We start from the raw sequence: 12,245 nt of genomic DNA, 5'->3' as shown, positions 1-12,245 counted from the left end.
GTGCAGTAGGGAAGAGTGAAGGCTCCCCAGGCACATACTCATCCCAGGACAGACGTTCAACGCGGAAAAATTCATCCTGAGGCAACAAGTCTGCGAGAAGTTTGCATGTTCAAAAAACAGCGTCTTGGAGTAGGAAATGTTGAACCATTTGCAAGATCAGCTTCTATATTTTATATATATATATATGTATTATTCTAATATAATAATTTTCTTCGTCAGTGGGTGAAATGAGGACAGGTTCTAGGTCTTTCCACTCCATATTGAGAGGGAAGTTTTCCAAGATACTCAGGCTGGATTGTGGTGTTCTCCATGTTGCAATTTATTTTGCTTTTTAAGAGCAAAGCTTTTCCTTACTAATGCCTTATAATGATTTTAGTTTCAATTTCTCTGTAAAATACCTCTCACTGTAGACAGAAAAAGACTAAGCATAAGAATTTAAGCCAAAGGAAGGATTAGACTGAAAATCCCCAGACTACCACGCTCCTGATACTGGAATTAATGCAAAGCTGGTTCCGCGGGTTATTTTGGGAACGTCTGCAGCTGCTGTCGCTTTGTTTGCGGGGGAAATATCTTCCATCCCTGCTTTGCGGTGGGAGGAGACACTCAATAGTCACCAGTTAATGTCTTGGACCTCCTGTGCTATTTATAAGCCATTTATTTCATTTTATAAGTAATTTTCTTCACTCTCTGCGACAATGTACTCTTCCTCCTGTATTTAGGAACAGCACTGGCTCCTTTTTGCCTGCAAGAGCATGAGCATCAAGCAGGACAAAAAATAATGATTTAAATGGAGAAGATAAGCTGGGATCTTTGAACACAAGCCCTATGGGGAGAGGCTGAGGGAGCTGGGCTTGTTTAGTCTGGAGAAGAGGAGGCTTAGAGCTGAGCTCAGCACTCTCTAGAACTACCTGAAGGGCAGTTCTAGCCAGGTGGGGACTGGTCTCTTCTCCCAGGCATCAGCAATAGGACAAGGGGCCATGGGCTTCAACTCTGCCAGGGGAAATTGAGGCTGAGATTAGAAAGCAATTCTTTGCAGAGAGAGTGGTCAGGATTGGAATGGCTGCCCAGGGAGGTGCTGGACTCACCGGCCCTGGAGGTTTTAAACTGAGATTGGACATGGCACTTAGTGCCATGATCTAGTAAACGGACTGGAGTTGGACCAAGGGTTGGACTGGATGAGCTCTGAGGGCTTTTCCAACCCAGTCCATTCCGTGATTCTGTGGTGCTGTGCCAGGGGTTTGGATCCTTGAATATCGCCATGTGTAACGTCTGCATCCTCAGGGGGTTGTGAATTGTTGTTCAAATTAGCCTTTTTTTTTCTAGATTAGCTTGCGTTTCAAAGGAAAACTGGCAAAGGAGCTTTCAGATCCTTGTTTTTCTTCTGCTCAGGGTGCACATCACTACTCAGCTCTGATGGTCCAAATTGGCTCGTGTAGAAGAAACAGTTGGTTTTTTTTGAATGTAAATATTATACATTTTCAATTTCCTTTTTAAAGTGTGCGTTCCGAAATTTCACCCCAATGTCATTTGCTTGAATCAAACTTTAGGCTAGAATCCAGCCATATTAGGCTTGAATCAGATTTTTTTGTGGCGTGATGATCAGGCTGATGTACTTGTGCTAATGTATATAATTCACCCCTCTCTTATGGAACAGAGTCAGGATTGCCAAGTGGGATTTTGCTGCCTCCTGCTAACAGAGATGTCCCAGTAACCGACTGGTTCTGCCACTGGGAACCTCGCTGCGGTGCTGGGAGTCCAGGGCGCTCACAAACCTGTATTTATTTACACATCTGCCTGCTTTAACTTCAGGTTCAACTCGAGCAGCACGGACTAGAAGACATTTGTATTGAATAATCAGTGTTGGGGTTTGTCTTGTAAAGAAAAGCAGTTTTATTTCACAGAATCACAGAATCGACTGGGTTGGAAAAGCCCTCAGAGATCATCGAGTCCAACCCTTGGTCCAACTCCAGTCCATTGACTAGATCATGGCACTAAGTGCCATGTCCAATCTCAATTTACAAACCTCCAGGGCCGGTGAGTCCAGCACCTCCCTGGGCAGCCATTCCAATGCCTGACCACTCTCTCTGCAAAGAATTGCTTTCTCATCTCCAGCCTCAGTTTCCCCTGGCAGAGTTGAAGCCCATGGCCCCTTGTCCTATTGCTGATGCCTGGGAGAAGAGACCAATCCCCACCTGGCTAGAACTGCCCTTCAGGTAGTTCTAGAGAGTGCTGAGCTCAGCTCTAAGCCTCCTCTTCTCTAGACTAAACAAGCCCAGCTCCCTCAGCCTCTCCCCATAGGGCTTGTGTTCCAGTCCCTTCCCCAGTCTTGTTGCTCTTCTCTGGACCCGCTCCAGCACTTCAATCTCTTTCCTGAGCTGAGGGGCCCAGAACTGAACACAATACTCCAGGTGTGGCCTCCCCAATGCAGAGCACAGGGGAAGGATCACTGCCCTTGTCCTGCTGACCACGCTGGTTTGGACACAGGACAGGACACCATTGGCCTTCTTGGCCACCTGGGCACACTGTTGGCTCATGTTGAGCTTCCTGTCCATTAGTCCCCCAGGTCCCTTTCTGTCTGACTGCTCTCCAGCCACTCTGTGCCCAGCCTGGAGCGCTGCAGGGGGTTGTTGTGGCCAAAGTGCAGCACCCGGCACTTGGCCTTGTTGAACTTCATCCCATTGGAATGGGCCCATTTTTCCAGTCTATCCAGATCCCTCTGCAGAGCCCTCCTGCCTTCCAGCAGCTCCACACTCCCTCCCAGCTTGGTGTCATCAGCAAATCTGCTGATGATGGTCTCAATCCCCTCATCTAAATCGTCAATAAAGATGTTAAACAGGACTGGACCAACACTGACCCCTGGGGACACCACTAGTGACTGGCCGCCAGCTGGATGCAGCCCCATTCACCAGCACTCTCTGGGCCCGGCCCTCCAGCCAGTTCTTAACCCAGCGTAGAGTACACTTGTCCAAGCCATGGGCTACCAGCTTTTGCAGGAGTATATTATGGGAGACAGTGTCAAAGGCCTTGCTGAAGTCCAGATAGACCACATCCACAGCTTTCCCCTCATCCACCAGGTGAGTCACCTGGTCATAAAAGGAGATCAGGTTGGTCAGACAGGACCAGCCCCTCCTAAACCCATTTGGAGTGACTTAGAACTTTAAATGTCTTAAATCAGAAAATACACTGAAGTCTGAGATAGCAGCTCTTCAAGATGTAAACTAACAACAGAAAATGCCCTTTATTTCTTCGCCCTAGTGCATTAATCGGCTTTAAGATACGATTTTCAGATATCTCTCCAGTTTTGGCTAATTTTCCTGCAGGGGGAGGTGTAGAGTCAGAAATGTTGTTTTTTGTTCAAATCCGCTGCTGTTTTTCAACCTCCTTCCAGTTTTCTCTGCTTATTGTGAAGGTTTTAATACACGCTTGTCACATCACGGCGATGAATTATGGCTTTCTTGCCAGCCCCGCAATTGTATATGATGAGTTTTATTAACCCCAACTGACTGTAAATAACGAGGAGCCACACGGGTTTATTGTTTGATTTAAAGGTGTTTCAGCGGCAATTTGCAAAAGGGAAACCGGGGCAGGGGGTTGAACAGGGAGAACGGTGCCAGCAAAGGGTGCTCTGCTTTTTCCTGTTGTTTATATGCATTTTGCAGGTAATTGTGAACACAGACACCTGTATACTCGCATATATACACAATGTATACTCACGCGATGAGTGAAATACAGCATAAGCAACCTCTTCTGGGTGGTGATGTATTTATAACGTATTTCTATTGCTACAGTCTCAGTAAAAGCCTTTGAGTGTCTGAGTAATGAAGACGATTTCTCGTTACATTTGTGTGCGCACCAGGAATTTGTAGGATGCTCCTCTGGTATTTTTAAATCTAAAGCCCCTGATATTAGAGCTTAAAAAAGCTTTCAAACCTCATTTTAGAAAATACGATTCCCTGGCCATAGTGTGTTGGTTTAGAGTATCTATTTGCATGTGTGCCTTGTTATTTCAATGTTATTTTTGTTTAGAAGATACTCATCGGCTCTCTCGCTGGATTTACAAACGGTAGCGTGGTTCCTCGCGCTGGCAACTTGTGAAGCTCCAGGCAAAGAGGAGATATGCACAGCTGGTTTCATCCTCGCCTTTCCCCCCGAGGAGTGTTGCTTTAACGTGGTTGTGAGAGCACCCCGCTTCATTTTGGACTGTAACCGCAGCCAAGCTCCGTTAGAGACCTTCCCCAAGCTCTGTGAGTGGGAGGCACTGCCCGGTTCTTTGGTGCAGCGCTCTTAGTAGCAAAATGTTACAATAAGAGACTTGAGTCGTTGCCTCTGCGTTTGTGAATTTTTAAAATACCTGTGTGCTGGAGTGCTGTTATACAACATGCAGTTTTTAATTAGAATTTGGAAAGCGACAGTTGAGTCAGGATCCAAATTAAGCCTCGTGGACAATCTTACCCATGTACGTGGCACCTACCTCAGTGGATCCAGACTATGGCTCGTGAGGCTACCGCAGAATAAAAAATACTCTAATTTAATTGCTTTTCTGTCCTCTCCTCACACTGTATGTTATGTGTGGTTTAGCTTATCAAGGATTTTAGTCTGATAACAGGTTCTTTGTCTCTTTTGGCTTCTCTGCTTCTCCTCCCAGCCCTTGCTCAGTTTGCTGCAGGTTGGGTGGCAAAGCTGGAGGGACAGGGAGTGACGTGCGGCTCAGACTCCCCCCAAGAAGCCAGGCTGGAGGAAGGGCTGGGCTCTGATCTGGGGGCTTTTGTGGTGTGACGGGACTAAACTGAGCTCCCTCTGCACCTCAGAGCTGCTCGATGCTTTTCCCAGGACGGGTACGAGGGTGCTCGGGGGAGCTGATGCTTTACACGCTGCAGAAAAGGAGCTGAAAAGCGTCGTGATGGCCGCAGTTGTGCAGTTATGTTGAAATCCACTTTCCTCTGGCTGTGCCCACAACCCAAGTGGTCTCTTTGCACCCGGCAATTGCTTTAAGAGGGCGGCTGGTCCTTTAGCAATCGTTTCCCCCATGAAATCTGGTTGGAACCTTCTGGGGCTTTTTTTCCCCTCCTCTCTCTTTACAGCAATTTAAAAATCCTTTTGATAAACAGAAAATCCACTGTTTGATAGTTCATATCTCAGCTATAATTACCCAATATGAAGATGCAAGCACAAAATAATTTCCTAGGGAGGTTTGCACAAAAGGGAATAATAACTCTGATTATTTTCCTTTTTCAGTCCTTTGAGAAAATCCATAAGAGGATGAATAAAGCAAAGAGTGATGATAGCGCAGCACAGGTACAAACCTGATGATGTGACCGGGATTCTGTCGGGGTTTCCGCTCCGGTGGCTTCCTTAAAGGAGCCTTGTCAGAAAGAAAAATCACATTGCTGGAAGTGGGTTGTGCAATCAATCACCGGCCCCCGAGAAATGGGGGATCGGATGGGTTCCCGTTGGAATTCAGTCAAAACACACTTCAAAGAAACTGGCACATCTCTTGGCTGAGGTATTTAATCATACATTCGGTGCCTGGCTCCCTGTTGCAGTTGCTTAATGAGAGTGGACTTTTGTAATCCTCAAAAAGAGCGGCCAGAAGATAATTATGCGAGGTATAAACTCTTTTCACTGGAGATAGTAAATTTTTGGTTAATTGTGTTTTCTTGGACTGACCTTTGAGCAGATTGATTTCCAGAAAATAGTGGCTTTATGTTAGTTTGTTTTCACTGCCAGAATGGTATAAACTACTGTTTTCGAACCTGTAGTCCCTGCAGTGCCTGGGTTATTTGCAAGGGCTCTGCGAAAGGTGACAGAGGAAAGTGTGGCTTCATATGCTCCCCATCAGTTACATGTGAGAAACTTCTGACGGTCCATCTATTGAAGAAGGTGGAAAACTGCAGTGTGGGCAGCCTGAGGAGCCTGATGAACGTGCTCAGCTCCTCCTGGCGAGGCCAAATTCAGCGGCTTTTCCCTGTGCAGAAACCTTCCGGGCGACTGTTAGCGGCAGTGTGTGTTCCCAGCTCTAATTAGCGTGAGCTTGCAAAGCATTAGATCCATATGGAGCCTCCGCCGGTTTGTTCCCTTTCTCAGAGTCCCAAATAGCCAGCGCTTTGAATTTCCCTGTTCTTCAGGTCGCCCTTTGCCCTGGGACAAACCTGATCAGCAGGCTGGGGGAGCGAACCCAACGGGGATCAGTGCAGTAGGTATCTCACTGCTTTCGTGGAAAAACAGCAATGCAGATTTAGGACTGTTGTAGCTCTGGAGTGGTGTACAAATTACTTCTCTCTGCCAGGTAATAATCCTTTACTTCCCACAGCCCTTTTTGGGGGATCAGACATGTTCCCATGTCAAACATTCATTGTCTCTCAATTTCTATGTCCCTCCTCTCTTCTCAGTCCCCTGCAGGACCCACCCCAGATGTGGTTTATGGTGTTTATGTTGGATTTCTTCAGAGAAGGGGTAAAACTGTTCACGTTTACTTCCTGGAACAGACCCAGGGAGCTCATCAACTTGCTTCTGTGTATATTTTTAACATTTAATGGTGCTCTCTATTTTTTTGACCTCCCCGTAAGGCGTGCACTACAGGTGGGGTATGTCTGCAGAGTCTTCTGCTTAATCCCTGTTTAAAAGAGTTTTCACTGTACATAACGATGCAGGATTTTGTAATTTTAAACACAAAATGGCAAAGTATACTTTAGTTTTGATTGTAACTGAAATCTTTATGGTTAAATAGAGTGTTTTTTTCAATCAATTTGTAGTTATTTAGGCAGCCTCTTAATTCTTCCCTTCATGATTTCACTGTGAGAAGGACAAAGAGAAAACATGAATTCATCAGAAATCAATTAATCTAATCAGAGAACACATATTAAAATGCCTTAGAAAGATGCAGATACTACACAGCAGAGCAAAATTTGAGGACATTTGGAAAATTGCTGGTGTGTGCGCTTAAATCTCAGCTCTATCTTAGTATCAATGTGGTGGGTTATCCTACAACTTTAAGAAAAGGAAACCCAACCAAAACCAGAATGGCTTTGCATTTTGTTTTTCAGCAGCAGGAGAAATTGTAGTTGTTTTTCAGTGCTCTCAGTGATAGCAGAGCTGGTGTGAATGGTGGGGGAGAGCCTGCAACGCCGGAGAGATGTGTTTGCTGCTCGCTGCAGGCACCGGCCTCGCGCCATTAAAGCTCTAAAAGATAATGACATGTGCACCGACAACATCTCCTGACACGATTCAGCCCTTCAGCTGCAGAGTTTCTTCTGTCTCCCACCTGATCGCAGCCCGTGCCGCTGGTTTGCAGAGGAAACCGTGGAGCACTTCAGAGAATTCAAGTTAATTCCTCCAGCTGTGGGTGCTGGAGGCTCAGCCCGTGTGTGGTTCGGCGGTGGGGTCCGGTCTGTGTCACCCCCTCTCCTACCCCAGCCCTCGCTTTGCTTCTGCGCTTCTGGCACAATATTGACTTGCAAACAGAGAGGGGTTTGGGCCAGTTGCTATGGTTACCGCGCAGCTCCCCACAGCTGAACTGCAGAAACAAGCAATGCATTTCCAGCCTTAATGAAATGCACAGCAGCGTGTTCAACTTTTAAACCCAACGCTACCATCGCTAAGCAACATCCATTCGTGATTTGCCATAATTACTGCTGGAAGCTCCTTAGGATTGAAATGCTGGAGCACAAGTCTTTCTCCTCCACTGCATCACAATAATTTTTCCTGCCAGTAGCTTCACAGTATCTCTGACCTGTGATGTTTCACAGTCTCTTCACAGTTTCAAAGAACTAAGTTTGACCTCTTTAAATTATTCACACCTCCAGACCAGCAACATCTCCAAAATCTCCTTTTTTGTGTATCGCTTCTCATCCTTTCCTTCTCATCCACTCCCAGAAATTCATTTTAAAGACCTTTTATTCTTCTGCCCTGGTTCCAAAATGTGAATCCAACTCACTTCCCCCAGGCTGCTTCTTACATATTTTGGAAGAACCAATTTCATCAGACCAGCACTAATGTTGAAATAAAATGGGTGCGTGCTTGGTGCTTCGTGCTGTTTGCTCCAATGCCTCAAGTCTTTCGAGGTGGTTTTCTGCTAGGGGGTTTTATTTAGTGTCTATTTTGAACAATGCGTTTTGTCCGTCAGTTTAAGTAGAATGAAACTGGATGTTGGTTGTATGTCCACACTCCAGGCTTCGAGTCAAATGATTAATCGCACTGCCCGGTGCAATTGCAGTTCTTGAATTGGTTGTTTGGATCACTGTGCTGTGCCCAGTTTCTGTGCCGATCAGTCTGATTTCCTGTGTTGTGTTCGTGTTTTACGTGTAGCACCCGAGTTACCAATCCCAGAGAGGAAAAACTGGCTGATCTATCTGCTCTACGTTCACAGAGACTACGAGGAGTGTAAGGTAAGAGCTGCTTTTGAGACTTTGCATTGGGAAGTATTTTACTAGCGTTATGAAACAATAGTTTTCATACCAGTTTGCAGACTACTGACTTCTTCTGGAATAAGAGGACCAGGAGAAAATACAAGTAAAATAACCTTAATGTTCTCAAATCCTTGGCTGCCTTCAGGATCCATGCGTGCTGCTCTCCAGAGCTATCCATGAGCAGGAAAATGGAAAAACTTGCAAAGCTTTCTTATTTCAAGTGATGGACAGGGTCTTCCAAGCTAAGAACACCGTTCTGTAGTGCTGGTCTCTCGATGGTACTACAGAGATGCTATGAAAACCACTTTGGTTGAGTAAAACATTACTACCAAGTCTGAAAGAAAAAAGATCTTGGTTACCCTTTAGTTTACACATGCTACCTTGTACCCTTTAATTCCTCCTGGGTTCGGTTGGTAGCTTGCAAGTGGTTGTTTGCTTGGGATTATAACAGCAAGTGCACTAAGGAAATAGCAACTTTGCTATGAAATGTTGTGTTTTTCTGCTACAATGAACACGAGTTATTGAAGATGACGTACCAGTGGGCAGGAGGAGGGAAATAAGAGTTGCCTTTCTGTTTGTGTCCTGTGCAATGAAGGTCTGAAAAGGCTTTTTCGCTTCTGAAACATCAGGGTTGGTCGGGACTTGTCTGTGTGCAGAGCTCCTGGGGGTGCTTAGCAAAGGGGCAGGCCAGGGGAAATTCATTTAGCTCCTAATTAATGCAGCCGGAGGGTTGTATCACCAACAGAGACATTTCCTCTCAGATCTTGGCTTGAATAGATATAAACACAAATTGGACTTGCAATGTAAATAGAAAATAGTTTCAGTTTTTGGTTAATCTGACTGAATTTCTCAGGTCTCTGGTTGCGCACGTTTACTGTTTCAGTGATGGGATGTTGAGTCGCAGAGTGCAAAAAAGATGTACAGCTCAGGAAAACAGAGAAAATAACCACGTGGATGATATCATGGCAACACTGACTCCTCCATGTCTTCATCAGTCACTGAAGCAAGCAAAAAATGGGGAAAAAATGGAGAGAAGACAGCTTATGCTTTTTTGCTTGGCCGGCTGGCTTTGCAGAAGCTGTCAAAGCAAAAGGAGGCCCACAGGCCTCAAGGCTCACAAAACGGCGTTTTCGCAGTACACTTGGAAGAGTTTGGCACCAGCCCATCGCAGGTTAAATGAGCTTCCATCCTGTCGCCCAGATGTGACAGATGTGTGCTCAGAGGCCTGGATTTGTCCCCAAAAAGACAGGAACCTCAGCATGCCGTGCTGCTGCTTCAGTCACTGAGGCGCATCCAAAAGGTGTTGGCCGTATCCCCAACAGCTTAAACTGCTGCTAAATCCTTGATTTCAGTATAGCTTGGGCATTCGTTAAAGTCCATTAATTTTCTTTTAAGACTCATCTGAGAAACAGGTGACCTGCGATGCGATTAATTTTGCCCTCAATCTCGCTAGATTCCCACGTGGTGCTTTGAGATACCTCCTTTCTAACAGGATTTTAAAAGCTCCCGTATTTTTCAAAGAAAAACCTGTTTGTTTACCAACCTTAGCTCCCCAAAGTGAAGGCATGACATTGCTTTTAACCCTTACAGTGCCACTCCTGCGTCTGTTTGGGTGTTGCCAAGCTTTTGACAATTTTTTGAGGGATTATTAAAATTACCAGCTGCTTTTAATTACTAAGAATCACTCGTGCTGGTCGGTCTCCTGCCAGTAGGGCTGAATTCTGTCGGCAAGTTAAATAAACTTGAGAGGAAAAGCTGGGATTATAGATCCCATTTCTCAATTCAAGGCCTTTTGCTGTGGGATTTTTTAGGGCTTATCAAATTAATCAGATCTCTCTAAAAGATAGCTCTCTGTTGCCCTCTCTTGCTCTGAGAAACTGGTTTCATTTTTTATATATAGAATATTTTTAATATATATTTTTATATGGAGCAATATAGAGGAGGTGCTTGGTTACGTCCGAGTTGAATGTCTTATAATAATGTACTTTGTAAAGTGTAGAATATAGAGATATCAGCAGATCGAGATGAGGGGAAGAGCAGCCTGGACTTGTTCTCCTCTTCCCTTCCGCTCTTTAGTTTTCTTTTTATGGGTGAGGAGTCTCAATGCCCCAAATCTTTCTTTCCCCCCTTTGTTCTTCCACTTGTGAGCAAAAGAGGAGTCTCGGAGCAGAAATGATGCGCCTGGTTTGTAGCCACAGTGCTTATCCTCCCAAAGGTCACTCTTTTTTGACCGGTTTTATAACTTTGGGTCGTGTGTGACTATGGAATTTAGCCAAACTGCACCCGCACCCCAAACTGTCAGCGCTATGGATTCAACCAGCAAGAATTCACATTTCCATCTATTTTTCACCGCGTCCTTTTCCCGTGTACTCGTCACTTGTCCATTTGACTTTCATTGACGCAGCTGCAGTTGCTCCAGTTCAATTTATTTCTTCACAAAGGGCCCAGAGTAAATACATTAGAGTAGATACATCAGAGGATGCTTTCAGAGGTTCCTTGTGGGATTTTCCCCAGGTAACACCTGATTATCTTTGGTAACAGGAATGAACAGAGCGATGAGCTCGTACTCTTCAGTGCACGCTTATAGTTGTCCCAGCTGCGGTCCAGCACCTTTATTACATGTGGAGTTGTGCTTTTGGTAACTGAATCTCTGTCATTAGCTTTGTTAAAATATTGACAGTTTACGACTTTTATAGCATTTTTATATGGTTTATTGCAGCACCACGCTACAAATTCTGTATTAATATTGACTTCTCCAAGCATAAATTCTGATTAAATGAGTTTTGTGCCCATCAACATGTTGCATGATGTTTTAATTCAAGTTATTTTAGGGCATTCTGCAATAACCACAGGAAGAGCACAGCTATATGTAGCACATGCAAAAAATTCTCCAAGGTTGCACGAGTTATTTGATCAGTCAGAAATCCATTTGCATTCGCTGAGATTGGCTTTATTAAAATATTTGAAAGGTTTATATTCTTCGGAAAGCTGCTGTGCTGTAATGGGGTAATAGTGAAGCTGGTAAGGGTTTTATTTGGAGAGGGAGCCTGTGTTTGGGCTGTACTCTCTGCGCGTTGTCGTTTCAGGCCGTCATCAAAGAGCAGCTCCAGGAGTCGCAGGGGCTGTGCGAATACGCCATCTACGTTCAAGGTAAGTCGCGCAGAAATCTCAATTTGCTAAAGCAACTCACTTCTAATTTGACATACAGCGAACAATAAGAAGGGGAACATATGCTAGAAACATATCGAGTCATATGTACAAAATACTTGGCTTTTTTTTTCTGCTTGCCCAGGTCTAGTTTTTGGGATTTTCACGTGGATGGGCAGATTTTCTGCTTTCTCCGTGTCGATGAGTTTGCCATTGGACTGTGGGCTCTTGGCCTTCAGCGTGTTGGCGTGTGCTTGGGTGGCGTGTCTGGTTGTATCACAGATACATGTGTGGTTTAGAGCTACCTGCCTCAGGGGATCATCTTACTGTCTGCTTTAAGGATGGTTTTCCTCTTCCACTCCTGTCCCCTAAATAATGTCCCTAAAACTCCGCGTTGCCATTCAAAGTGCCGTGGTGGGGGAGAGCTGAGATTTGTTGGCCGTGGACGTGCTGCAGCCCGCAGAAGTGGAGGAAATCCAGACTGTGTCTTAATGAGCAGTTTGCCAGGGTTTAAAGCAGCTTTTATTCTAAAGAACAGGAATTTTTCCAAGCAAGCATGAGTCCTTTGCATGCATTGTCGTTCTGCCCTCAGACACAGCTCCTGCTCGAGGTTGCGGCGGGAGGGGGAGAGAGCAGACGAGCGTTGTTATAATCTATCTGTGCTCCCCTTCTTTCCCTGCTGTCAGAGACACA

General features: G+C 45.2%; 1 protein-coding gene across 4 annotated transcripts in view; it reads left to right on the top strand.

Annotated features, from left to right (window-relative positions):
* BBS4 (Bardet-Biedl syndrome 4) overlaps window positions 1–12,245 on the top strand; it is a 37,228-nt gene that overhangs the window by 9,127 nt on the left and 15,856 nt on the right. For 2 of the 4 annotated variants that reach the window (XM_065077130.1, XM_065077132.1), the window contains exons 3-5: window positions 4,027–4,244; window positions 8,305–8,384; window positions 11,492–11,555. Coding sequence is in view for 1 of the 4 variants with exons in the window: in XM_065077129.1 (XP_064933201.1) it covers window positions 8,305–8,384; window positions 11,492–11,555 (144 nt within the window). In the remaining 3 variants the exon portion in view is untranslated. The remainder of the gene's footprint in view (window positions 1–4,026; window positions 4,245–8,304; window positions 8,385–11,491; window positions 11,556–12,245) is intronic. The other 2 variants (XM_065077129.1, XM_065077131.1) reach the window with 1 other exon arrangement.

This window comes from Columba livia, chromosome 11, assembly GCF_036013475.1.
Source record: "Columba livia isolate bColLiv1 breed racing homer chromosome 11, bColLiv1.pat.W.v2, whole genome shotgun sequence".
Classification (NCBI taxonomy): domain Eukaryota; kingdom Metazoa; phylum Chordata; class Aves; order Columbiformes; family Columbidae; genus Columba; species Columba livia.
Note: the sequence above shows the minus strand (reverse complement) of the source record. Positions and strands in the feature narration are given on the sequence as shown.